This window comes from Numenius arquata, chromosome 2 (assembly GCF_964106895.1).
Source record: "Numenius arquata chromosome 2, bNumArq3.hap1.1, whole genome shotgun sequence".
In the NCBI taxonomy this organism is placed as follows: domain Eukaryota; kingdom Metazoa; phylum Chordata; class Aves; order Charadriiformes; family Scolopacidae; genus Numenius; species Numenius arquata.
The window spans coordinates 14414785-14440628 of record NC_133577.1 but is presented as its reverse complement, the minus strand read 5'-3'; the positions used below and the strand labels follow the sequence as shown (position 1 = coordinate 14440628).

General features: G+C 40.5%; 1 protein-coding gene across 3 annotated transcripts in view; it reads left to right on the top strand.

Moving 5' to 3' along the window:
- GRM1 (glutamate metabotropic receptor 1) overlaps nucleotides 1-25844 on the top strand; it is a 179611-nt gene that overhangs the window by 136893 nt on the left and 16874 nt on the right. For all 3 annotated transcript variants that reach the window (XM_074144510.1, XM_074144512.1, XM_074144511.1), the window contains exons 5-7: nucleotides 4834-5002; nucleotides 6854-6980; nucleotides 12468-13398. In XM_074144510.1, the coding sequence (XP_074000611.1) occupies nucleotides 4834-5002; nucleotides 6854-6980; nucleotides 12468-13398 (1227 nt within the window). The remainder of the gene's footprint in view (nucleotides 1-4833; nucleotides 5003-6853; nucleotides 6981-12467; nucleotides 13399-25844) is intronic.

The window sequence follows — 25844 nt, the reverse complement described above, 5'->3', positions numbered from 1 at the left end:
CCTTTATTAGCAAAACTGACCAACTTTTTTACCATTTGCTATTTGTATTGCTTGTTTAAACAATATATACATTTAAACAGCTTGTTACATTTAAATAGTAAGAAAAAGCTTGTCAGTTTGGTCTTCTGTTAAGCTCTGTATACTTTAGATTTTTTTAGTCAAAGATATAGATGAGCTAGGTCAGACTTTGAAAGTTGAGGCAAGCAATTCTCTTACATACTTATTGACACAAATGCATAAATCAAGTCTTTGTACATATAATTTAGTTAATACAGAGAAATTACTGCCTAGTATAGCTTTAAGTTTACCACTCACTATTTATCTCCGTAAAAGTGTTACTCCAACTTTGCGTATGCTACATCGTCTGCCTGTCAGTTACTTGGTTTGATGTTTAGGTGTAATTTTCCAATTTTAGCCCAAATCTTATTTATTGTCTTGTCACCTAAGAGTATTTTCCCGACTCTTATCAGTACCGAGCATAGAATTGGAATGAACAGCTCCTGAATTCAAAATATAGGAGGGTTTATATCAGGATATTTCTCTGAGTAGGTCAGGATGATAGAATTAATTCCATCCATCATTTCAGTCTATAGCAAGATTCATTTCTCTTGATTCCCTGGCCTATTTCGAATTTTGGGTTATTTTGGGTAGAATTTTTTTTGTTGTTCCTCATTTATACTTTCACAGCTAGAGTTAGCAAGTTTGGGCAAGAAAGTTCAATTAACCTTTTTTGTTATTCATCCTGTAATCCTTGTATCAGTCTATGGCATTGATGACACGGGCAATATCATGTCAGAGAATGGTGTTGTGTATATGAAATGGAATCTATACGGTCTGACAGATCTTTGTATGCCAGCAGTAGTTTATGCCCATGCAGAATTGTATTTAGCTCCAGATTAGCCCTAGTGTTTCCACAGCTCCACATGGAAAAGCTCTCTGTGGATGAGTGAATGTACCGTACCACTGCATCAATATCCAAAAGAGCTTTTGTACCTTAGCAAAATGAAAAGATAAACATCACATACACCTAAATACACCAAACAGAACCAGATCTGAAATTTCCTAGTTTTTCAGCTTTCTATGCCAGTGCAAGAAAGTTACACAAACATGTAAAACGTTTTTTGATATTATGTTACTATATCATGTGAACAAACCAGCTTCGCAAGATGGAATAAATCAATATTCCTTGTTAGAAGGCAGTAAGCTTCCTCATACTTTATTTTCAAAATCTGTGAGGTTCTTCAAGCAATTGACTCTCACAAGCTCCTACTTACAATCATCATAGGTAGAGCAGGTAGAGATGCCTGTAGTTATATTTGCCTGACACATAATTTCCTGTTTTGAACCCCTTACAGCTTCACCAAAACTTAACCATTTATTTAGATATAGCTCTTTTTCTACCTCAGGCTCAATTAATGGTTTCAAGATTTTATCAAAATGAGGTTAGAAAATGAAGCACTTTTTCAAAGGTTTATTTCTTCTGTGCAGAATCTTTTCTTTGAAGAGCTTTTATGCAGAAATGTGAAGCAGAGCTTCACCAGAAGGGCACAAATGCAGTCACTTAACTGACTGCACTGCCTCCGGGAAAAATGACGTGGATGTAGCTCTGGAAAATCAACAGCTTTATATGCTCGCTATACTGTCACTAAGAACATGCTGGTAAAATTGCTGAACTTTTTACTTTCATTGAGTACCTCCCATTTCCTTTCTCAATGGTAATATCACTCAAATTCCCAGAAATGGCTGGAGACGTTGTGAGGGATGCAGTAGTCAACACCACATCCTTCTCTGGGCCTACACAAGGGACAGGGGACAGATCCATTTTGAGCTCTTGTCTATTCTGCAGTAACTGCCTACTTTTAGCTTTTGGCAGGGATAAAAAAAAAAAGTTACCTGTCTCAGACAAACAATTTGCATAGACCTCTGACCATAAAACGCTATGTGACAACTGTCAGGAGAACTTTAAGCCCCTACACTGGACCTCTGATGTGTGGAGAAATGCTGAGGTTCACAAGCTAACAGAAACGTCGTTGTTCATTGTACCCTGACTAGACTCAGATGTAGACCCACGTAACTCTTTCTAGTTCAAAATTTCCAGTAGCTGTTTTGGCTTCAGATATGGCAACTCTATCAACTCCATGCTTTAAGTAAATTATCAAATGCATAATGCAAATACTTCAAACTTATATAGTATATAAAGGAATGTACCTCAAAACATATGTGGTTGTTTTGGAGGCTGGCTCCATGGATGGTTGTTTTGGCCAGTTACACCCCAGCATTGCTCACCATTGCTGTTTTCCATTCTGCCTTGCAGGGCAGCAAACCTTACTGCCAGTCTGGTATTATGGAGAAAGGTAACTTCAGCCACCTCAGACTAACCAGAGTAAAAGTGTGCCTGTGACCAGCTGGCTCACGGTCTGACTCACCTCACAAGTAAATTGACCTATTTGGTCACATCATTTCCCAATTTGAAAGAGCTTGCCCTTATATGAAAAGAAAGATTCACTTTCTTACATGCAGAATGTTTTCATGGCTTCTATAAATGTTGCCATATGTGTATGAAATCCAGCTGTTTCCATGATCCTCGCTCTCTTAAAACTTTACAACTCTTGTCTTTGGAATAATTATTTTTAGCTTTGACACAGCCCAAAACTATTAAAGCTTTATATGTGTGAGTAAGGGGATGGAGGGTGGCATTCCAGCACTGAACTCATCCTTACTCAAAGCAGAAATTTTTCTTTAAGGAAAAGAAGAAAAGGATAAAGAACTTCTGCACATCTCCATATACCAAGTGTGTTTGTTAGACCACATTTCACCACTTAAAATTCAAGCTGCATATCAAAGCTGCAAACATAGTACTACAACCTGTCATATGCAAGACTGTGTAAGAGCTTTTAGTCTGCATACTTTAGTCTTTGACAGATAACTGATAGAAAAGGGAACAGTATTATAAGAAAGCATAAGAATGGCTTTCAACCTAAAATCGTATCCCTGAAATTGCCAACTCTTGATTGATATTGCATTAATGCCACTCTGTGCCTTGTAATATATTTTTGCAAGAATGAAAACAATCTGTGCAGGTTCAAAAATCCCATTAAGGGAATGTAAGGTTTTAGTAATCTTTTATTCCCCTTCCTGAATTCATTTTCCAGCCCAGAGTAACTGATTTTGTATCAGTCCAATACAAGGTCACACTAAAATCCAAGTAGGTTCTTCCTGCTGGAAGAGACATTTACATTTCTGCTCAATTTTATTCCTGTCAAGTCTACATTATAAAGTGCCTGGCTCTTATTGGTTCTTGCTATCCTGATTCTTCTCAATCCTGAAAACAGTGTTTCTTTCTTTTATGTTCTTCCTCTGCAAGAACTAGGATATGAGAAGGAATTGTTTCTTAGTGAATTTGAAAATCACCCCTTTTCTAAGCAGCTCCTCAACTAGTAGCTGATTGCCAGCCAATGGAGCCACCTCCTGCTTGGAGCGCCATTGAACTCAGTGGCAAGAGTCCCTTTTCCCATGTAATTCAGTGGAGCTCTGCAGTGCCATTGACATTATCTGAGCATGCGTATTTGCGTGACCGAGGTCTAAATATGGCTGTAAATATGGATTTCTTTAAATCATCTTTAACTAGAGGGATCCCAAAAATTCAATTAAGAAAAACAGACGTCTAGAGAGTAATTCTAGCACCTTTTTCCCCTGTGGAGTGCAGAGAGAGCTGAAATTTTATGTGTTTGAACCTCAGAAGGGAAAAAAAATAAATGGATATGTCTATCTCTTTGCCCGCAGCCAAGCATCTTAGTTTTATTTATGGCTCATACTTTGCTTACCTGTGATTCATAAAGCACATACAGATTAGCAACACCCATTATAAGTGAAAGATTTTTTTCCCTAGAGACTGAGACAATCCAGTAGAGAAAAACAAGGAGCTAAGTCTCAGGCTTGGAAAACAGAAGATGCTTTGTGATTTTCTGTTCCAGTGCTGATTTCTAGTTCTCAGCCCTCTTTGTCTCATCCTTTTTAAACAAAGCCTTCCCCGTTCTCATTTTCAGGGGCCAGGCTGTAGGTTCAGCCTCTGTTGTGGTTCTTCCTCTCTGTGCATTCTCCAATATTCATTCTCCCATTTTTGCTTATTTCCTATTAAGAAATCACCACAGTTAATCGCTGCTTTGCATAAGCCACATTCTGTTGGTTAAAGAAGGAACAGAATAATTAGCAGTAAGGATGTGTACACAGCAGGTCCAACACACAAAAGGCAATGATGGAGGCAGGGAAGCTGAGTGTTTATTGTAGCAGTGTTGTATGCTTCCTTTACATTAGCCTTGGGAAGTCCTTTCCTACTTGCCTAGGGCAAGGTAGTAAATTTTGTGCCTGAGCCACTAATTTTACCTGACAGTCTCACTGGGCTGGGTAATACAAATAGTTGAACTAGTGCTTACAGTTAACTTATGGCATACCAGTTCAGTTAGTTTGAGCCTTTCTACTGATTACTCTAGAGCAACCAACTTGTATGTAGGCACCAAGTGAATGTTAAAGACATCTTGAAAAATGGCTGAAAAATATACCACGTCTTTGACATGCCATTCTTCCTGGACACACAACTTTTTACCCACAGTTTTATATAAGCAGGGCAGGCAATTGGTAATTGTGCAAATCAGAGCTGTCATCGCCCATGATTCTGCTGCAAACCCTACAGTATTTAATGTTTCTGTGAAGCTCTTGTCCCTGGTACTAAGGGATGACATGAATATTTACAGAGGCAGAAGATGAAGGGCAAGGTAAATTTTGTATGCTTTGTGTTGCAGGACAGTGACTCGCTTTCTCTTCTTGTCCTTGCAGGTATGACATCATGAACCTGCAGTACATAGAGCCCAACCGCTATGACTATGTCCTCATTGGGACCTGGCACGAGGGCGTGCTCAACATTGACGACTACAGGATTCAGATGAATAAGAGCGGAATGGTGCGATCGGTGTGCAGCGAGCCTTGCTTGAAGGGCCAGATTAAGGTGTGCCTCGGACACTTACTTTCTGCTATAGAAATGTGAATAACCTGCCAGTGTTTTTTCCCTAAACCCAAGCAGGCTTCTTTCAAGCCAAGGGATAGGACTTCCTTTTCTTCAGGAAAGCCAGAAGTATAGGAAGACTCCTAGATTAACATCTGACTCTTACAATCCCATATATAGGCCCATGTTTTCTAAAATTGGCCTTTGCAGTGATGCAGAATCTCTAGTGTGACAAGATTTGAATTTCACCTTATGCAAGTAAGAACAAGATTTTCACTTAGGCATTGCCTACAACATTGGGTGGCTGTGATTCACTTGGGGGCTGATCCTGAAAATAACATGACCTATGGGAATCCAGTATTTTGTTCCAGCAATAACACCTGCAAAAAAAAATTTTTTAAAAAAGCCTATTTGTATCTCAGGTTCACAACAGGAGGTATGGAAACACAAATGAAATCACTCTGTGTTTACCCAACAGTAGCACTTGCATCAAGCTACAAATAATTTGCCACCTGCTACATCTGAATGACATAAAGACATGTTTCACCACTATCAAAATGGTATGGATGCAGTAAGTTTAAAATGGCAAGAAGCCCATGCAGGAAAATCACCTTAGAGCAGACCTTTCTTTCTAATTTCATTTAATAAGCACATTTGCAGCTTTTTAATTCTATACTGCTACTATAAGCAATAAGTGATTGATGATTTGGCAAAAGCATAGTGACATACTCAAACAGTCTTGGAGGGGAAACATTATCGGTATTTACTACCTTCCAAAACATCTTTCCCTTGTTTTTGAGATTTTGCAGTTTGTGTATGTGTGTATATGTAAACACGATGCATACAAAATGCCAGCTTCGGCTCCCATTGAAGTCTATTGGACTCTCTCCACAGACTGCAGGAGGAAATGTTAACAAAAAAAGCCCACAAAGAAGCCCACAAAGCCAGCATTCAATAAAAACAAACATTTTGTATTTCACTACTGCACTTAGCTCCGCACATAGATGGGTAGGAAGCTCCTGGAGAGAAGGCTGGATTCCTCCTTTCTGGCACAGAATCAGAGTGTTGGAGACCCATGAGCTGGAGATATCCTTAATCTTCCTTTCAGCCTCAGTGTAATGAAATTAGGAGTCAAGATGAGGAAACCATCTTTTCAATATCGGAACATTACATTTAGAGAAAAACACAACTTTCAGGACTTTTGTCTCCAAAAGAGCTGTTCCGAAGCATGCTCTTGGTCACTATATATTGGTTTTATTTTCTACCAGGACCCACTATATCCTTTCAACAGTATATTTTTTTAATTTGCTCTTATTTGAATTTCTATTTATGCTAGTGTTATGAGACCCAAAGAGACTTCCATGTAAATTGGAATTTATGTGTGTGTGCATGTGCTTATGCATATATATATACATATGCATGAATCACTCTTTGGTATAACCTTTGACTTTGTTTACTGCTCTTTGCTATGCAATAGATATTAAGTGTGGGCTGAGCTACTCGTCATGACCTGAACCATCTCTCAGATTAAGCTTCTTCTCAAGTTTGATTGAAAATCTAACACTCACCATGCCTCTGTATACCAAAGGGAAACCGGTTTTGTACTTTTAACTCAGAACTGCTCCCTCCAAAACAAAATAAAATTGTCCCCAGAGATGATCCTTTAAGGCCCAAGCACAAATTTTAATACACAGAGGTAGATATGGAATCAGGATTCATGTTTTCTAGTTGTTTGAAATGTGCCATACACAGGAATCCCATCATATTTTAAACAGTGCAGGTGGTATCTGTTTGCCGGGGGGGCGTCTGTTGCCTTATAGAGGAACATAGCTGAGAATGTATTTTGCATTACAGGTGATCAGGAAAGGAGAAGTGAGTTGCTGCTGGATTTGCACTGCTTGCAAGGAGAATGAATTTGTTCAGGATGAATTCACGTGTAAAGCCTGTGAGCTTGGCTGGTGGCCAAATGCTGACCTGACAGGTAGGGACACCTCCCTCCAAACGCATTCCCATTTTACAGGGCACAAGGAGAATGGTGTGTGGTGGAGAGTAAGGTGAGAACATGCAGAGATATTGAAGGTACATACTTAAACACACATCCCAACGCAGTTTAGGGTGAGTGAAAAGTGCTGTATCTTTTGGGTCAGTTCAACAGCAGTGATGATAAAGACGACAAAATTTCTATCAAGAGGAAATGACACAGTCTGTCTGTTCCTCCCCTTCAGCTAGCATAAGCATTGATAAAGCTGTTAAGACTACTAATGAATTTAGCAGCATTTGCTGGAATTTTAGCAGTGATTATCACAAGAGCTCAGTGCATCCTTGTCAGATTGACTTGATACTTTTTTTGATTGTTCTACCGTGCAATTAGTAATACTTCATCTGGGATTTCAGGCCATTTCAGACTTTCATTTGGTATAAAGATCATTCTTGCTGCACACGCCAGCAAGAGAAATGTGAACAAAATCCTAAGAAACTCTGGCAGAAGAAAGGGAAACAGCTAGAATTGTTCTCCCCTGTGTATATGCTTTGGATGGGTTGTATGCTATGGCATCTTTCTGTTACTTTGTACCTATCAAGGTCAACGTCCACACCTGCTCTGGGCTTTGCAGTAACCATTATCCCAAGAAAATAGATTTAATGCACTGAGAAGCACCACCCTGACCTTGGAGTTTGCTTTGTATCACTGTAAAAGACCACTGACACCTCTGCCCCATGCCACATCTGCAAATCTTGGCATCATTCCTAGTCAGAGAAACAATCTGACTACCTAGCTGAAGTTAAAATTTGAAATTTATCATGGTTTTGTCTTTTAAGGTGACTTGCTGGCAACTAGATGTTAAATCTTGATTAAATAGTTCCGAAAGATACTGTTAAGCTAGTCACTGAAGCCAAGTGATCTTTCAGGGATTTATTTTGAGAGGGAAAGCTGGCCACTTCTCCAGCTAAAAATATATAAATCACAATAAATTGGAAAACTTTACCCATTGTCTATCTTGGTTTTCTATGGAAAATAAGCTATGGTCATGTCTCAGATGTGTGTGTATCTGTTTATATCCCATACCTCTTAAACCAGCCCCACCCTACCCTGTGGTGTGCAACTGAAGCTACTTCAAACAGATTTGTCAGGATACAGAAATATCGGTGATCATTCAGTTCCTTCAAGTTTCATATAAGTGGGTTATAGGAAGAGGAGTTATTGAAAAATAGCTTTCATAAGGGCCCCAATTGAGGAAAAATATCTTGTACTACTAGACTCCAGAAAATCCACAGCATCCTTCATAAATTTCCTGACCATTGGAAAAGCTCGTATTCAACTCCTACCTCCTAGGACACCAGTGTCTGATGATTTTAAAGCAGACAACTGCGTTCAGTTAGTCCTGGAGGTTCACAGAATTGTTTGTATCTACTATTCATGGAAGAAAACTGGGACTTCTTTTTAATCAATAAGGCAAAACAAGAACATAGTGAGAGATCAATGTGCACTTGAGCGAATATGGTTCAGTGCTACTAGCTGCCCAAAATAGCTCAAAAGGGGACATGTCAAAATGACAGGTACTGCTGAAAGGAGTTGAGGAAAGCATCAGTGCTGGAAAAAATCTCAGGGGCATGTTGCAATCTATTAACTTTTAATGAAATCAGTAGATGACCTGCTGATTTGTGTTTCTTCTCAGCAAGAAGACTGGACTACTGCTGTTCTAAAATCACAGTAGCATCAGCCAAACGACAGTATAGCCATCGACTGATTTCCTAGAGAACATCAAAATGGCAGTCTGCTCCTGCACAGTTTCTTCATTCTGTTCTTATTGAGGAAAAAGCTCCTTTTTTTTAAGCCCTAAGTACAAAGTTGTGAAGAGAAGCTGATGCTATCCTAACCTTTAGAAAAGGGACATTGAGCTAGATAAACTCTGGCTCTTGAACTTTGTGGGAGTTGCCACTGGTACCATTTAATTTGGAATTCTCTTTTCTTGACAGGATTTCTCCCATCAAATATGTTTTTATAACTTGCTTTTGTGTGTTGTATTCATGCCCTACCAGTCACCATAGCATCTAGACACAGACGTTAGCATCTCACAGATTGTTTTTCCCTTTGCCTTAAATCTTAAATGCCAAACATGCATGCAGTTTTAGTCGCATTTTCCTTCACAGATGGAGGCTCTAAAATCCTTAGTTCCTTTAAGAAACGTGAAGCGCATACTAGCCCATTTCTTAAGATGTGCTTTTCAAGGTGCTCATTCTCTCCATTTGAAATCAGTCTCTGTTGCTCAGCAATCTTTTCCTGACATTTTAATGCACAACTTTTTTTTAGATTGCTTCCCATAAATACATGTTCAGTGAAGTGGAGTCAGGAAGCACAAAGGATTTCTCACTACAGATGATAAAAACCTGACCTGACAAATTGTCACTAAAACCAGTATCTCAAGGCCTTCTGCCAAGAAGAGGAGATATCTTTTATGGTATCAGAATCTACAAGAAGAATAAATGTCAAGCTAGTAAGCCCAGTTTACATAAATCATCTTAAATAAGCAATAAAACAAGATAGGAAAGGAAGTTTTATAGAGTTATTATGAAATGAATCATAGAGGTTTGGGCCCACCAGTTACCTGGGATGTGTTAATGACCTCAGAAAACATCCTGGATTGTCTTACTGGCCTTGCAGTATGAATATAATTTAAAAATATATTAAAAAATCTATTAACCCTCTGCTCTAGGAAATGATTCATGGTTAAAGTGCAGGAAAAATAGTAGATGAAAGCTACTAAACAGCTTTATACTAGAAAATTTCAACTGTGAAGCTTTTGCTAATAATTCTCTGATTTTTTTGAGGTTTGGATTAGTTGTGAGAGGTTTTGGGGATTTTTTGTGTTGGATTTGTTTTTTGGGTTTTTTGGGTTTTTTGTTTTTTTAAACCTGTGAGTACACCATTTCCTGGGTATCCTTCCCCAGTCTCAACAAGCTTCCCTAGCCCATTTTTCCACTTCCCTAGCTGGGAAACAACCCACCTTCACAGGTTCTGAAAACCAACAACTGTTTGCTGATAGAAGCAGTGCAGGCAGCTTTTTGCAATGTTTGTAGCATATGTGGCTCTTGGGCTTGCTGGTGCATAGGAATTACACTGATTTAACGAAACAGATTTCTAAGACCTTACACAGGATAAGCTTGAAGCAATCAATAGGCTATACCATGCTGAATCAGGGCTAAGGCTCTGAAAATATTATTTAAGGTGAAATAATATGAGTATGGCGTGATGTTGCTAAGCTTAAAGCTCCCACTGACACTTAACCCCTCCAGCAACCACAGACTGGCTTCTTGTTTAAAAAGCACTTTGCATGTATTAATCAATGAGCAGGGGCTTCTGATCCTTAGTCTTTTATTAAATCAAAGAAGAAGCCAACTTCCACTCAGGGCTGCTGAGTGGAAGAGGTTCAACTCCAGAGGTTCCCACTTCTAATATACAGCTTTTCCTTCATACTTCACCATAAAAATACTGGTTGGAAGAATGGGTTTCCTCATTTATCTGAGTCTTGAACTCTGAACTGAGTCAGACCACTTTGAGTTGTCAGACCACTTGATTGAAGAAAACAGAATTCCTTTTCTTTATAAAATTAGACCTTCAGTTGCACATACTATCATTTCTATTGTTTTTGATGTTACAGGTACAGGTACCTGTAGCATCATTACCTGTAGTTGAGTAGACAGCATTACCTGTGGTTAAGTCAGCCCAGTACTCTTAGAGACAAAGAATACAGAATTATAAGACATTCTTTCAGTTCATATGACATTGGCAGACATTAAAAGTTCAAGTAGAAATTTTGCATGTCAGGACTTTGCCTCGGGCTGATTTTTTTTTAATTTCAACAAAAAACATTTTTTCCTTTTCCTTCTCAAAATGAGGTTACAGTAAAGCTGTTCAGCCCCGACCCATACCTCTGCTTACTATATCTGGAAGGACTTTACATTTTGGTAGAGGTATCGGTAATTTTGTGTCACCCTGTGGAAGATGCATATAAACTGTGCAAAACTGCGGGCCTGAGAAGCTTTTAGTTCATAGAGATTGGTTTCTGCAGATATACTCCATACTGAGGAGGAACGGGCTGAGCATGACTTGCTCATGGCAATATCAGGGCCCTTGCTAAGATTTAGCAGCAAAACCGAGAGGAAAAAAATGCCTCTCTTTACAAGCTCACTAACACCACCACCTTTTCCCTGCTCTTCCCAGCTGCATCCAACAACCCAGACAGGTGAAGGTGATGAGCAGCCAGTTCAGGATGTGAAAAGCTGGACCAGCAGTGTTCATAAGGGAGACATCTGGGTGGAGAGGTGGCTGGCCAGGAAAAAACTGAACTGGGAGGGGAACTGAGATGGAGATGGTGAGGGACTGGGAGGAAAGATACTTGAGATGTTGGGGAAAGGCACAAAAGGTGAGCTGGATCCAAGGGAAAGTAGAGGAGTAGAAGATGCCATGGATACCTACCTTGTGATACAGAAATATATTAAAAGCATTTTGGCACTATTCAGTCAAGAATAGAAATTAGGAAATGCCAGAATGAAGGTTTTCAGTAACTCAACTTCACAGCCGCAACATCCTATTAACACAGAAGATTTTATTTTGTCTGTAATGTTACATCTTCAGCACAATGAAGAAGGTAGCCAGAGACTCCTTTAACTTGAGCGTGTGAGAGAGCAGCTAAGTACCATCTTGCTATGTTTCACATCTGTACCAGTCATAAAGGAGAGCCTTTCCAGTTAGTTTTTTGAAGACATGCATATTTTGTGGGTTTGACTTTTCCATAAGAATTAAATTACATTATTTAGTGGAAAAAAATGCTCATGGGGTTTGACAAAATGAGATGATGGTGATGTTAAGAGAAAAAAAAGCAGAAATATATTAAGAAAGTACAGTATCTATGGGGTAGTTCCATTACAACTTTGGATTATTACCTTTTTTTCTGCCCATAGTCCTCTAATTAATGTCTATTATTTATTAAATCACCCTCAAAAATGTATTGGGTCAAGTTATAGTGATTTCAATAAAGATAAAAATAAGTTTGTCTGAGGAGGTCAAAAAGCTAACCATTCTGATATTCTGATTTGTAACAATCCTTTCCCGGCTGAAATGAAGAGATGGTGCTGAGTTTGTTTGGGTTATGTTCCTAGTTCTGCCTTTGATATGCTGCCCTTGCCAACAGGTATTGCAAGAAAAATTACAAAAAAAATTCCAAATCTCATTTCTCTTTGTAGCACTATGAGCAAATGTTTGGGACACCCAAAATTGATGGCTGTTTTTTTGAACATATTTCGTCCAAACTTTTCTATGCTGCAGTTCACTCCTTTGTAAAAAGTTTTTAATAAACCCTGGCACAAAGGCATAAACTAATGTTTGGGTTATATTGGGAGCCAGAAACAAACAGTTCTTTCTTCAAGCAGCTACCTTTCTAACACTCTGTTTCTTTTCTGTACACTGCAGGCTGTGAACCCATCCCTGTAAAGTACCTCCAGTGGAGCAATATAGAGTCTATTGTGGCTGTGGTCTTTTCCTGCCTTGGGATCCTGGTCACCATGTTTGTCACCCTTATCTTTGTGCTCTACAGGGACACCCCTGTTGTCAAATCCTCCAGTCGGGAGCTCTGCTACATTATCCTTGCTGGCATCTTTCTGGGTTACGTCTGCCCTTTCACCCTTATAGCTAAACCCACCACGACATCCTGCTACCTCCAGCGCCTTCTGGTGGGTCTCTCCTCTGCCATGTGCTATTCTGCCCTTGTGACCAAAACCAACCGCATTGCACGCATCCTGGCAGGCAGCAAAAAGAAGATCTGTACCCGCAAGCCACGTTTCATGAGCGCATGGGCCCAAGTAGTCATTGCCTCCATTTTGATCAGCGTGCAGCTGACACTGGTGATCACGCTGATAATCTTGGAGCCCCCGATGCCCATCCTCTCCTACCCCAGCATTAAGGAAGTTTACCTTATCTGCAACACCAGCAACCTAGGCGTCGTGGCTCCTGTGGGCTACAATGGACTCCTCATCATGAGCTGCACGTACTATGCCTTCAAGACTCGCAACGTGCCTGCCAATTTCAATGAGGCCAAGTACATTGCATTCACCATGTACACCACTTGTATCATCTGGCTGGCCTTTGTGCCTATCTATTTTGGGAGCAACTACAAGATCATCACCACCTGTTTTGCAGTAAGCCTGAGCGTGACAGTGGCGCTGGGGTGCATGTTCACTCCTAAGATGTACATCATCATAGCCAAGCCTGAGAGGAACGTCCGCAGTGCCTTCACCACCTCAGATGTGGTGCGTATGCATGTCGGGGATGGCAAGGCACCTTGCAAGTCCAACACTTTCCTCAACATATTCCGGAGAAAGAAGCCAGGGGCTGGAAATCCAAAGTAAGTGATTGACTGCAGGTACACATCTATCTGTATATGTTCCTCTCTTTGCCATCCTCTCTTGATTGACCGTAGTCTGCTGAATAGTAAGGTATGTAACAGTTTTTCATCTCATGTGTAGCAGAAAAGGTGGAAATGATTCTTTAGATCTAAGCCTCAGATGGATATTGACATGTTGCTTCTTATTCTCTCCGGCCCTAAAGACAGCCCTGTACCCAACTCCCTCTACCTCTGGGGCAGGTCAGGCAGTGGCAGAGTAACCGAGCTCCATTTGCAGTTTCTCCCATCTCTCCGTGCATGTGATGGGGATTTCAGGCCTCTGTGTGCAGTTGCTCTGCCTTATGTTCAAACTGAGGTGCTATTGTAGCCTTTTGGGAAAGGGGACCAGAAATCCATGTCTGAGTGGTTGTAAATCACATGTACTTGTCTAAGGCCACCGGGATGTGTGTGTGAAAGCTGGGGATTGAACATTAGTTTTTAAGGTAGTGTTTTGTGACAGTCCGCATGATTGTGATCCAAAAGTACACTTCATATTATCCCTATGCTCTATTTAATATCCAGAATTATGAGCAATACTCTTAATCACCATTGGTGTAAACTTGTCCATGTTCTCAAACCCCATGTTGGTGTGAAAGTTGCAGAAATCAACTGATGGTGAAAATGAACTTGCATCCACATCTATTGAACCTGGTATTTTCCTTGCTAATAATGAAAAGCAACCCAGCTGTAACAGAGGGGGAGAGAGAACTGTTACTTCAAACAGCATCTCCCTGTGAGCAGCTGTCTGAACATTTGCATTCTTTATTATCTTACTGCTTTTTAATCTTTAAAGAAGCACCATAGGGCTAGACATGAGCTTAGGTTATTTTTGTCCCAATTAAAAAAATAATCAAAATAATAAAGAAGCAGTGACATCTACATTTCTGAGCTTTCTGATAGAAAAAAAAATAAATTTAATTTTCAGCTCTTTGGGATCTGTAGGTTTCTCTGAGTCACTCGAGTTGATTTTGATTCAGTTTGCATAAGAACCATTTTCATATGTCCTGGAGATGGAAAGGATAAGGATGGAGGTAATACCATAGAAAACCCATGCTGCGATCAATTTTGCCTTTATGCTACTTCAATACTTTTTATTTAGTTGCCAGACAGAGGGTCGGAAGAGAAGGGGATGGAGACATAAGTAACCCAAATATACAGCTCAGTGTGCCATGGAGACCATGATAAGAACGCCAGCTCCTCAGCTAGACAGAGAGAGAGCGGGCAGGCAGGCAGGGACCCTCCCATGCAGGGAGATGGCCAAAAATCTCTGTAGCTCAAGAGCTTGAATTCCATGCAAATAGGAAGATGGAGCCTGATCCACCTTCCTCTGACTCTGTGGAAGTGTCACATGTCTGTAAGAAACTAGTGTGCTCTGTCTGCAGCGTAGTCTCTGGCTAACGCTTTTGGTATCTTTAAGATGATGTCTGTCTGACACACAAAAGGACTATTCAGTATTTTAGATCATGAGAAACTTACTAACTATTTCTTTGTGGTGCTTACTGTTCTTTTACTTTCACCAAGGAAATTGTACTGTCAAAGATCCAAATGCAATATATTTAGAATGCAGCTGATAATATGAGAAAATATTTCATCCTGTTAAAAAACTGAGCTTCCCCCTCAGCATTGTCACCTTAAAAAAACCAACAGGGCCTACCTGAGCTTTTTAGCAATTTGTTTGTTGCTTAATTTTAGTAAGATTTTCTTGAGCTCTCTGTTAAGCTTGTGTGAGCGGTATGAAGCAAAAAAAAAGAAAAAAAAAAGCCCTACAGAGCTTTAAGATGCTCTTCTAAACTTAAAGCTCCACACCCAGTTAATGTGCTTTTTTTGTCTCAGGTCATGCCTCCAGATCTTTTCCACAGCAAAATCCCAACCTCTGACCTAAACCTCTTGTGCAGTTACTGCTATGTTCTTCACTGAAGCCAGCAAAGATGCAGAGGCATGCCAGGCTTGCTGATGGAGAAAGACAGCATACCTCTCTGTACATGGGCATGAAGAAATGAAAGCAGTGTAGCATACTAACATGCAGCTTTGGAAATAAAGTCACAAGATGGCTCAAAAAGTCATTTCAGGGCTTTGGAGGGTGTTTAGCTCCTAGCAGAGCCCACTGCAAAGCTTGCGAGGACATTGTGCTGACATAGGTAAAGAAACGTGAGTCACTGAGGAAATCAAGCAGGAAAAAGTAGAATTTGCTGAAGCCTTCGATGCACGTAGATCTCTCAACTGTGTAGTCACGTCCCTCCTGAAACAGGACTTGCAACTACTGGAACATACTTAATGCCCACAGGAATGACATCCAGGCTGATTTTCAATGGGTTTTTTTTTCATTTCTTATCAAAATCTGGGATTTATTTGCCAGTTTTTCAGTAATTCAGACCCCTGAGCATGTTGCTCCTCTTTTTGACTCTGTAATTGTCCCTCCCTGTGGCCATGTTTTTCTGTATGTAAGTGGCCATCAGTGCTACACTCAAACGATTTCCTTTCTACCTTCAACTTTCCATCCTTTTTGTCATTCTCTCTACTCTCTCTTCCTAGCTTATTTTTCTTTTTCTACTTTTCAGTTTCCATCTCTTTTCCTGTCTGTATCAAACCACTCCTCTGCTAATCCAATGAATTCCAATTCCTAAACAGAAAAGTGGCATCCATCTAAATTAAATTGGTTTCAAACAGAGAGTTAAATTGAGTTAGTTTTAAAAATGGAAACTAGTTTACATTTACAAGGCCAAGTCAAACTTATATAAGCCTTGATAAAGCACTCACATGCAATGTTGTGCTTGTAGTTTAACTAGTACAGCCTGGGGACTAGAGCAAGCCAAGACACTTCCTTTCTCCTTCCCAAAGTGGAGCAAAAGAATTAACCAATGAAGTCTATTAACACAGGATCTATTATTCAGTTCAAAACCTTCAGCTACAGCAGGTGCTAATACAGAGGTCAGAAAGTCCTCTTGAAAAATGCCTGTCCCAGCTGCATTACCAACAGAGTTTCAATGACAACAAATTACTAACACTGGTCTTCACCTAAATAACAGAGCACACTGCCTTTACTGGTCTGCTGCACTCTAAAGACACCATGCGCAATCATGAGGGTTTGAACTCTATCTTACTGGGTTGAATTAAAGTATAAGCAACTACAGCCAGCACTATTTTAAATAGAGCTGGTTGGGAAGTTTCCAGTTTTCCATCAGAAAATTCTGGCCTTTCAAAATGTTTCACAGGTTTGGGCTTTGATGGTAGGGATCCTCTCTGGGCCAGGGGGACTTGCTTATTTTTTTTCCCCATGAAGGGACAAAGGCATTGGGAAACTTTACCCCATGGAGGGATGAAGGCATGAGGGGAATTTACCCCAACAGCCTTTAGTTAAGGCACTCATTTAGGTTAAGAGCATCTCCTTCACTTCCCAGGTGAATGCCCTATAACTGGACTATGCACTGTCCCAAAGCAAGTCTCGTCCTTTCTCTCTGTTCTTGTCCAGCAACGCGTCCTGGAACAGAGAAAAAAATCCTTATGCAAACCCTAGAGAAATACTCTGTATTATTCTGTGAGAGAGCTTGAATCTGGGTCTGAGAGATCCCTCGTGAGTGTCTTCAGTACCAACCTACTGTCAGTCTCTCCCTCTTGTCAAATGAATATTTAAATATGTATAAAAAATAGAACAGCTCCATCAAGAGAGACGGAGAGAGTGATATCTGCTGCTTTGATTGAAGCTTTGTGGGGACATTTATTGTTAGAGTTTGCTGCTTGATGACATTATGAGATCCTGGCTGTTACAGGATGATGACATAGCAGCATTTTTTAGGAGAGCATTTTTAATCTTCTCTTTTTCCCAGCTGTGAGATTGTAACTTTTGGATACGGATCTTGCTGTGATCATTAGCCTTGCTCTTGACCACGTTACTTTGGTCTACAAGGGTCAATCAGCTTGAAGCTTGTAGCACTCTTGTGCAGTGCCTGTACGATTGCTTTCCTGAGGAAGCAATGCTCCTTGCTGTACTATGTGCATAAAAAGTAACCAGTGACACTGAAGATGCTGATCTTAAGGAGGGTTCAGGAAACATCTTCTCCAGCCACTGCTTCAAATAGACCCTACTCAATGTGCAGGAGGCTGAAGCCAGGCCTGCAGCCTGCAGGTCCTTTGTGTTGCTTTTCTGTAGTCCACATACACACTTCAAATAGTTTGAGCCACACCACAAGGCTTACCTCTTCTCCCGTGCTTCTTGTGGGCTGCAGTGGCATAAGAAGGATCAGCGTTGCAGAGGGGACTACAGGGGATAAGTTCATTGTGTACCTCTGGGTAATTAGCTCCAGGTTTGGCAGTGAAGCTGCCAGTGATGCTGTTTTGCAGTGATGCTACTGCCTCTGTCTTCACATATAAATGATTTTAAATTTATGGTTGAGAGCCCCGGGCCTGGACACCATTTATTTTAGTGCATTTTGAATCAGATTAAAGATTTAGTTGTCAACATAAGCTGTGTAGCAAAATCAGAGTTGATAGGAAGGCCAACTAGCAATACTCACTGGGTGGCCAGGACTCCACATTAAATGTGTAAGCCACCTGCTTCCCCCCCTGTAGTTTTAATATATTTGCATTCAGATATTTTTCCTCCAGCTGTCTGCCCTCAGAAATGAATTGTTGTTCTTTAAGTATTTCCAAAAATGTACTTTTTATTTAGCTTTTTAACATGTTTTGGCAGTCCATGCCTCCGGACTGCTCTCACAGGCATCCACTCTAAGCAGTGTCCAGGGAGGCACCTGGGCCAATGATCCCTCAAAATGGCTTTATTTTGTTCCAGTTAAAAATGTTGGGCAACCCAATGTCCCCTAGTACCTTCTCCCTGCTTCCTTTACTGTAGCCTGTTCCTGTTCTTCGTCCTCTCCTGCTGTACTGGATGTCCTTACATACATTTTTTAACTGGGAATCAGGTTTCTCAGTTACCTCTAGTAAGACGTGCCTGTTCCCTTACCGGGCTTAGGGAACCATCTGCTTTTTTGTCTTGCCAGCTATAAAAGTATCTCCAGGTATTTTTAAGTTACTCTTTCTCTTTAAACTGACTTGCTGAGTTGCCATTTCATCTTAAACAAGCTGTGCTGACATGCCGTGTTTTGCTGGGACTCATTTCACTTGGCGACTCACAGTCCACAAAGGCTTTTGGGCTCCTCAGCTCCTTCATTTTCAAAGCCTACCACACCCACACAGTGAGGGGAATCTTAGCATAAGTACATCCAGAAGGCAGGACATTTTGTTTCACTGGGTTTTTTTGTGATGGTGGGAGGACAGTGCAGTGTGGCAAGAGTTGGAGCTTCCAGAAACAGAGAGTAAATGTTCAGCATGTTCAGTTGCAGCCATACAAATGTGGATCTTCTACAGCCTCTTACTTGATCAAACCCGTGTGCCTCATCATAGGAAGAGATGCTCAGGAGTATTTATTCCCTCTTCTCGCTCTCACGTTACTACTCCATGCAGTCAATATGCTATCTTTAGGCAGGGGGTTATGGAGGCAAGGGGGGAGGGAAGAGAAGTGTGAACAAAAGACATGAAAACACTTTCAATGTAAGTAAAACAATGGCTTTTGTCCTGACCCCTGCAGGCTAAGGCATGTGAAATTGAACAAAACCAATCTCAACCCGGCACAGCCTCACAGGGAATATTTCACTCTGGCTGAAATGCATCAAAAGATCTGAAATAAGAAAATTTAGTGGAAAGTGCAAGGAGGAGGAATAATAATTGGTCACCGTTGTACCTTCTCCTATAAAAGAGAATATACTGTTAAACTCCTACACTTCAGGACACAAGTCCTATCTGAGAATACAATATATTTGAGTATTTTCTTTGGTCCTAAATTGTGTCACCTAGCCAGCAGCATATAAGAATTATCTTTAAATGCTTGTTGTACAGATTATCGTCTAGTGTAGTTTTATCTTACAGTACTGCCAAACCAGTATAGTGACAATTGCTGAATCTAATGGGAAATGCTAGGCTAGCTTGCTTTGCAATTTGGAAAATTGATGTAGTGGGTAAACTTCTCATGTTCTCTAGCAGTATTGCACACACAATAAGAAAGCCCTTTATTTTTACCATTACAGACCTTGGAAAATACCAAATTCCAAGGTATTTTCAGGAAGGCCCTTAAACCTGTTGGGCCTGCACAGCCATCCTGCTGAGGCTTACCCCAGAGTGGGGAGGCGTATTATAGAGGAGAATTTTGAAACAGCAAAAAGGTTGTAAGCTTCCTCCTATTATTGGGAAATAATACAAAGATTAAAAAGAAAACAAAACAAAATAAAGAAGATAGTTGGAAAAATGGTACAGGACAAGTTAGGTTTTTTATTTAAATAATTTCTCTGTCATTGTATGTCTGTTCTCTCCAGTAACCGACCCAACAATAAAATGTTGATGTCCAGGCCCTGTTTTCGGTGCTGACTCTGTAGAGCAGTGGCACCATGGGGTGCAAGGTGCAGTGCTGGTCCGTGGCCATGTGGCTCCTGGCTCCCCATCAGGGCATGGGGCTCCACAATCAAAGGCACTTGGTTCACCCTGGCATCCCACCACATCATAGAGGAGTTTGCTTATTTCACAGTGCAGACGGAGATGTGGCAGCTCTGGTGTGTCTCCCTTGTGCCACAGCTGCCACGAGAAAGGCAGGTGGCACCCTGGTCTGACCCGACTCATCTCCTTGTCACAGTCCTCCCTGGTGTTTGCCTAGCTGCTGTACGCAGTGTAGTCCTTCACCCTTTTCTGAGGCTGAAGTGCATTTTGGGGAAAGCATCTTGAATAGTCACAGGATAGTTGAAGGTTTTAATGCCAAACATCTCCCTCTCAGGAGCTGGTACGTTTGTTGGCTTTACTGGGCTATTTACTGGGATTAAACCATTAATGACTTTGAGGACGCATAGCATTGTGTCAGGTAACAGCTCTTACCCAGTTCTCTTGTGCATGTGATGTGAATTTCAAATAAGAAAATTCAACAAACTCAGTCAAGCTGTTCAGTCCTTGGCAGTATATCGATTTAAGTGAATATTTAAAACTCCCAGTAGACAGTTACATGTTTCCAAAGGGACTCTTGCAATTGATGTTAAGAATTGGAAAGAAACACAAAATAAGGGAGTCTGAAACTTAGTAATCCAATAGCAATTTATTCTAACCCCACTGCAGGCTTGTCCATTAAATTTGAGCTATGTAATTATATCTAATATTGTCCTCTGTAGCCTTGAATTTGCATTTGCTTTAACAGATATGATGTAGTTCTGTCCATGCATCAGAAATGGTGACAAATAACTCTGAGATGTCATTTCCACAATAATATTCTTTCTAGTTATTTAAATGAATACTTGAAACCATACTTATTTATAAACCAGGGATGGCAAATGCATATACCAAATTATATTGTGTACCTGTGTATATATGTACAATATAACCAGTCTGGAGACACAGAATTTATTTTTCCTTCTAATAAGAAATAGGGGCAAGGCTGCATAAGGCACTTAAAGTTTCCCTTGCAAATTACCCCCAGCTAAAGGGAGTCCCAGCAGATGCATAACCAATTACTCAGTAATCTGAGGAGAAGGGGCAGGGACAGATATCCAGCGTGACTGGGATGATTGCCACCAAGTGCAATCCAAGAGGTCCGGCATTTTAGGCTCATTCCTCTGGATATCTTTCTGTGACCAAACAGAGGCTGCCCGAGCCTACATTTAACAGAAATAAATAAGAAAAGCAATGAGGTTCTGCAGTGGTCTCCCAGTAAGAGCAGTGGGAATAAACCCCCCTCAGGCAAAACCCAGGTTATATTGAATTAGTTTACAGGGCACAGCATCTGCATCTGGGCTCCCATACAGACTGCTTCTTTGTCACCAGTCAAAGCCACATTTTAATTGGATTGTTGTGTAAGGTTTTATGTAATTTCTTCCCTTTCTCAGAAGTTGACAGTCCAGGGCAATTTTGCCACTTGCTTTTCATGGATATTCACAACTCTGTTCTCCCAAGGGATTTTGACAGGACACAAATTCAAGGAATGATCTCTGAGTGCAGCATGGTTCTTACGAAAGGACTCTCAGGGAACTTTGCTTTACAGCTCCTTCTCTTGTTTTGCTGCTTTCAAGATACTGAATCACTAAATGTTGTTTTTAGTTGTTGTTTTAGGCACTGCTGTAGCACCAGGCAGCTTTGTGTAATGAATCTCAATATACTTAAACACAATGATGCATAGATACACAACTACATCAGAGGAGAGCTTTACAGTTATGTATCACAATCTCTGCTTCTTGAGTGAAGTGAAGCAAACACAGTACTACAGAAATCCTGGGAAAGGCTAGTATCTTTCTTGGCATAAAACACAGGAATAAGGACACCACTTGTAATTTAATTTCTTGCTTGACTGGATCACTTATTACATTTCCTTGTATTTTTTGTATTTGTATATATTATTTATTGCATTTTTATTCTGAAATCTAGTCATAGCAATCCAGTTAGGATGCTACAAAAATACTCCAACTCAACAGTGAGTGATACAAACAATTGCGTTCACATGTAGGTATATGCAAGTGATGTTTATCTGCTTGGCACCATAATCTTTCATTGTTTTAGTTAGAATCCTCTCTGTGAGAAATACAAGGAAGAAAACTTAACCTTTTAAGACTGTCAGGTAAATAAAGAGGTGTTGAAGGCTGCATTCAGATAAGCACCTAAAAGCCTGGATATTTCCCCATATTACATATAGAAGTCAGACTCCAACTCTCATAAACACATACTTATGAAAAAAAACCACCAACAACCCATGCTTATGGAGGGGAGTGTTCTGAAATATAATTTTAAAATGCATAACAGCCATTTATTTATTTAAATGAGCATTTTAAAATGGAAATGGAATAAAGAACTAAAATACAAGTGTACGAGAGGGTACATTAAGATTTTTTAAGTCAAGAATACATTTTACCTCCTTCCTATCCTCAAAGGCTTGCTGTTTCAGCCCTGTGCCTCAGTTATTCACCTCCCCTCAGCAGAAGCAAACAGTGCTGTGACATTTCATGAACACATGATAATTCATGTACAAACACTTGCTAGAATAAACACGCAAGATATTCTGTGTTTATTCTGCAGGGATCTCTGAGCCACCTTGTGATTTCATACATCTCTGAGCTAATTTAGAACTGAACAAAAATTTGGGTACTGAAGGATATAATGCAGATCTCTGATATTCCCTAGATACAGATGTAAAACAGCACAAGCACTATACACGTCTATATAGAATCATAGAATGGTTAGAGTTGGAAGGGACCTGAAAGATCATGGAGTTCCAATCCCCCTGCCTTGGGCAGGGACACCTCCCACTAGAGCAGGTTGCTCAAAATCCCATCCAGCCTGGTCTTCAACACTTCCAGGGATGGGGCATCCACAACTTCTCTGCGCAACCTGCTCCAGTGTCTCACCACCCTCACAGTAGAGAATTTCTTCCTAAGTAAAGAATTTCTTCCTAATATATGTATTATTCTATATATAGTTAATAGAGAGGTTTAGTTTTTTCCTCAAATTAAAAGGTAGCCTGCACAATATTCTTGATTCATCCCTGCTGTTCAGTGCAAAGTTCCTACTGCTAATTTATTTAATCCCTTTTCATGCTTAGGGTCGCACAAGCACTTAAGAGCCCAAGAAGAGGAGAGCACTCTTGGATGTCACCTCTTTCACTGATGCGAAAGGCCTCTCGCTTTCTGGTTTGTCCACCAAGCTCATCCCTGTCTGCGATGAGCGCTCTCCTCTGATTAGGGCTGCCCCACATAGCGAAACACTGCAAGCCGAACTGCAGGTGCTGCAAACATGCTGACAGAGCTCCTGATTTCTAGCAAGACTGTAATTCATAGGCGAATCACACCCCCAGAGAGAAGATGGTCCATCTCTGTTAAGGGACTGTAGGCATGTATGTTTTTCCACCCTGTTAGAAATTAAATCGTCTGAGCAGGGTTTTATCAAGATTATATAGTGTTAGTCTCAGTCCAGTGTTGTTCTACGTTTCATTAGAGAAATATCTCCAACGCCCTTGGTGGATGATAATAGCACATACATTTTGTGCTGCAGGAAGAAGCCTGCACATTGCTCTATCAGTTGGTCAGTAATGTGTTTCAAAGCAAATTTGTCAGGATGGTGCCAAGGCACAAAGACCAGTCTATCTGATTTATATGATCACTGTAAATTGGGGATGCTCTTCACAGATATTCCTATCCTAAGGAAGGGTCTGAAAAAGTTTCTCACCAGCAGTAGCTCAGGTTAGCTCTGACCCTCCTCTCCCCACCTATTTGAGCACCCAGAGCTGGGAGTATTTTTGACAAAAGTACTTTTACTAAACTTTGGAAACAAAAGTCCAGCACTTTCAGCTTACATATGCTCCAACAGCTGATTGCACCAGCCTTTGTGAGATCACAGCCTGCACACATTTGTGCCTGATCAGGGATAGGACACAGCAGAGTAGCCAGGCACCTGCAGAAGCCCGTTGTTTTTTTTTTGTTTTTTTTTTGTTTTTTAAATACTCCAAAATTCAGACCCATTCATTTACAAACACCTTTACTACCTCCTACAACACTTAATGCCTAATTTTTCCTAATTTTTCCAATCTTCACATTGCTTTCATAGAACACAGGAGATGGAGAGACTGGTGCTGGATACGATGTATGGCAAAGCAGAGGCTAACTCCTGGTGCACCACTTAGTCCAAATCTGAATGTGGTCTTTGCGGAATGTCTGCCCTCCAGGTGTTTGTAATGGAGCAAATTTCTTTCTTCTATTTTTTTTTCTATAGTAACATAAGGGTTTGTAAAGGGAAGATCGAGTAATTTCAAAATCTCCATCTTTGCTTCCTGCTTGACTTTGATTTTTTTTAGCTAGTATGGTTTGATGGGGGTTTTTCTCACCTACCTTCTGATACAGTTTTCCATCTGCCCCAAATGCATGGACTACCATTTACAGCCAGAGCAGAGATCTGACCATGTTCTCCTCTGTTCTCCCAGTTATCCGCTCTGTCCCAAAAACTATGAAAGGGCAAAATCAGCATCACCAGTTCTTTGTTTGGGGTTTCCAGACCCAGGCTGGGAAATCCACAGAACAGACTTTATGACAGATAAAATGTCCACACAGAAGATATCCACTGTCAGAGTGACTAATAATCCTGGCCAATGACACAGGTTATGTTCTCCGATATGCCAAAGGACTCTAAGAAACCACTTTAAGTGTGGGTTGAAAAGGAAAGTATATTGTATCAATAGAACATCTGCCTCCACACTGAAGTTGTTAAAGACTATTTAATTTTGAAATAACAAGTCAGCTAAATAAGTTAGAGCATATATGTGCTCTGGCATTCAGCCTCCCACACCTGACAAGCACAGGTTAAAAGGCATTATCACTGCAAACAGCAAACAATTGTGCAGGCTAGAAGCAATAACACAATTTGTCACTTTAAAGCCCACTTGAAGACTAAAAACTACAGGTTTCTTATTACCGCATTATCAACAATTTACCATTTCTAGTTTACTGCTTCAGTTATCTCTTCTTAAGTTGTTTCCCCTTCTCTGTGGTTCTTTTATGCTTTGCAGAAAGTGTTTTTCTTCTACCTTGTAAAAATAATCTTACAGAGAGGGAGGAAAAAAAAAAGAAAAAAGGAGAATTATTGTCTACTGGATTGTCCTTGAGCCAGATCTCAAGGTCAGATAAACATTAATGTCAGCACCAGAGAAGGTGTTCCTGCTGCCCTTGGTCTGGGGAACAGGGGTGAGAGTTGTCCCTTTCAGCAGCAAATCATTAGATTAACTCAGCTATGTTGCAGCACCACAAACGGAGATGTCAAAGCTGATCTTAAACTCTAAAAAAACAAGAGCCCCTGATGTGATTCTAGCAGCTCCTCGCTAGTAGATGGTTTGCTGGTGTTTGCAGTTTCAGTCTGATCAGTCCCAGGTACCCCCAGAGTACCACAGGCTCAGTTTAAATGCCCATCTGCAAGCCACCTTCTAGCTAATATAGCAGCCTTCTCTTTACACAGCATTATTAATCTTTCCTTATCCTTTAATGTGTTAAAGCCAGGAATGTCTGCTCTTGTTGCTCTCTTACTTAAAGCTCGTGTTAGTCTTCCCCTCTGCTTCCATGGAAAGTAATTTTTTATGTTCTCTTCTCGCCATTTTTTTCAAGGCACAAGCTGGATCATGTCAGATGGTTCATTTCATCCTGTTTTGGCTGGCTTGCGTTCACAGATCAAGGATTGTCTGGAAATTGGGACTGATTCCGTGTTAGTCATTATTTTTTTTCTGTCCCAAAGCCCCCAAACCAGCCAACTAACCAGACAGCCAGCAGCAAAATATCCCCAGAACAACCAGCCAAATAAAAAAAAGCCAATCCCAGAGTCTGTGTAAGCCCTCATGGAGAGATTATCCACCTTGA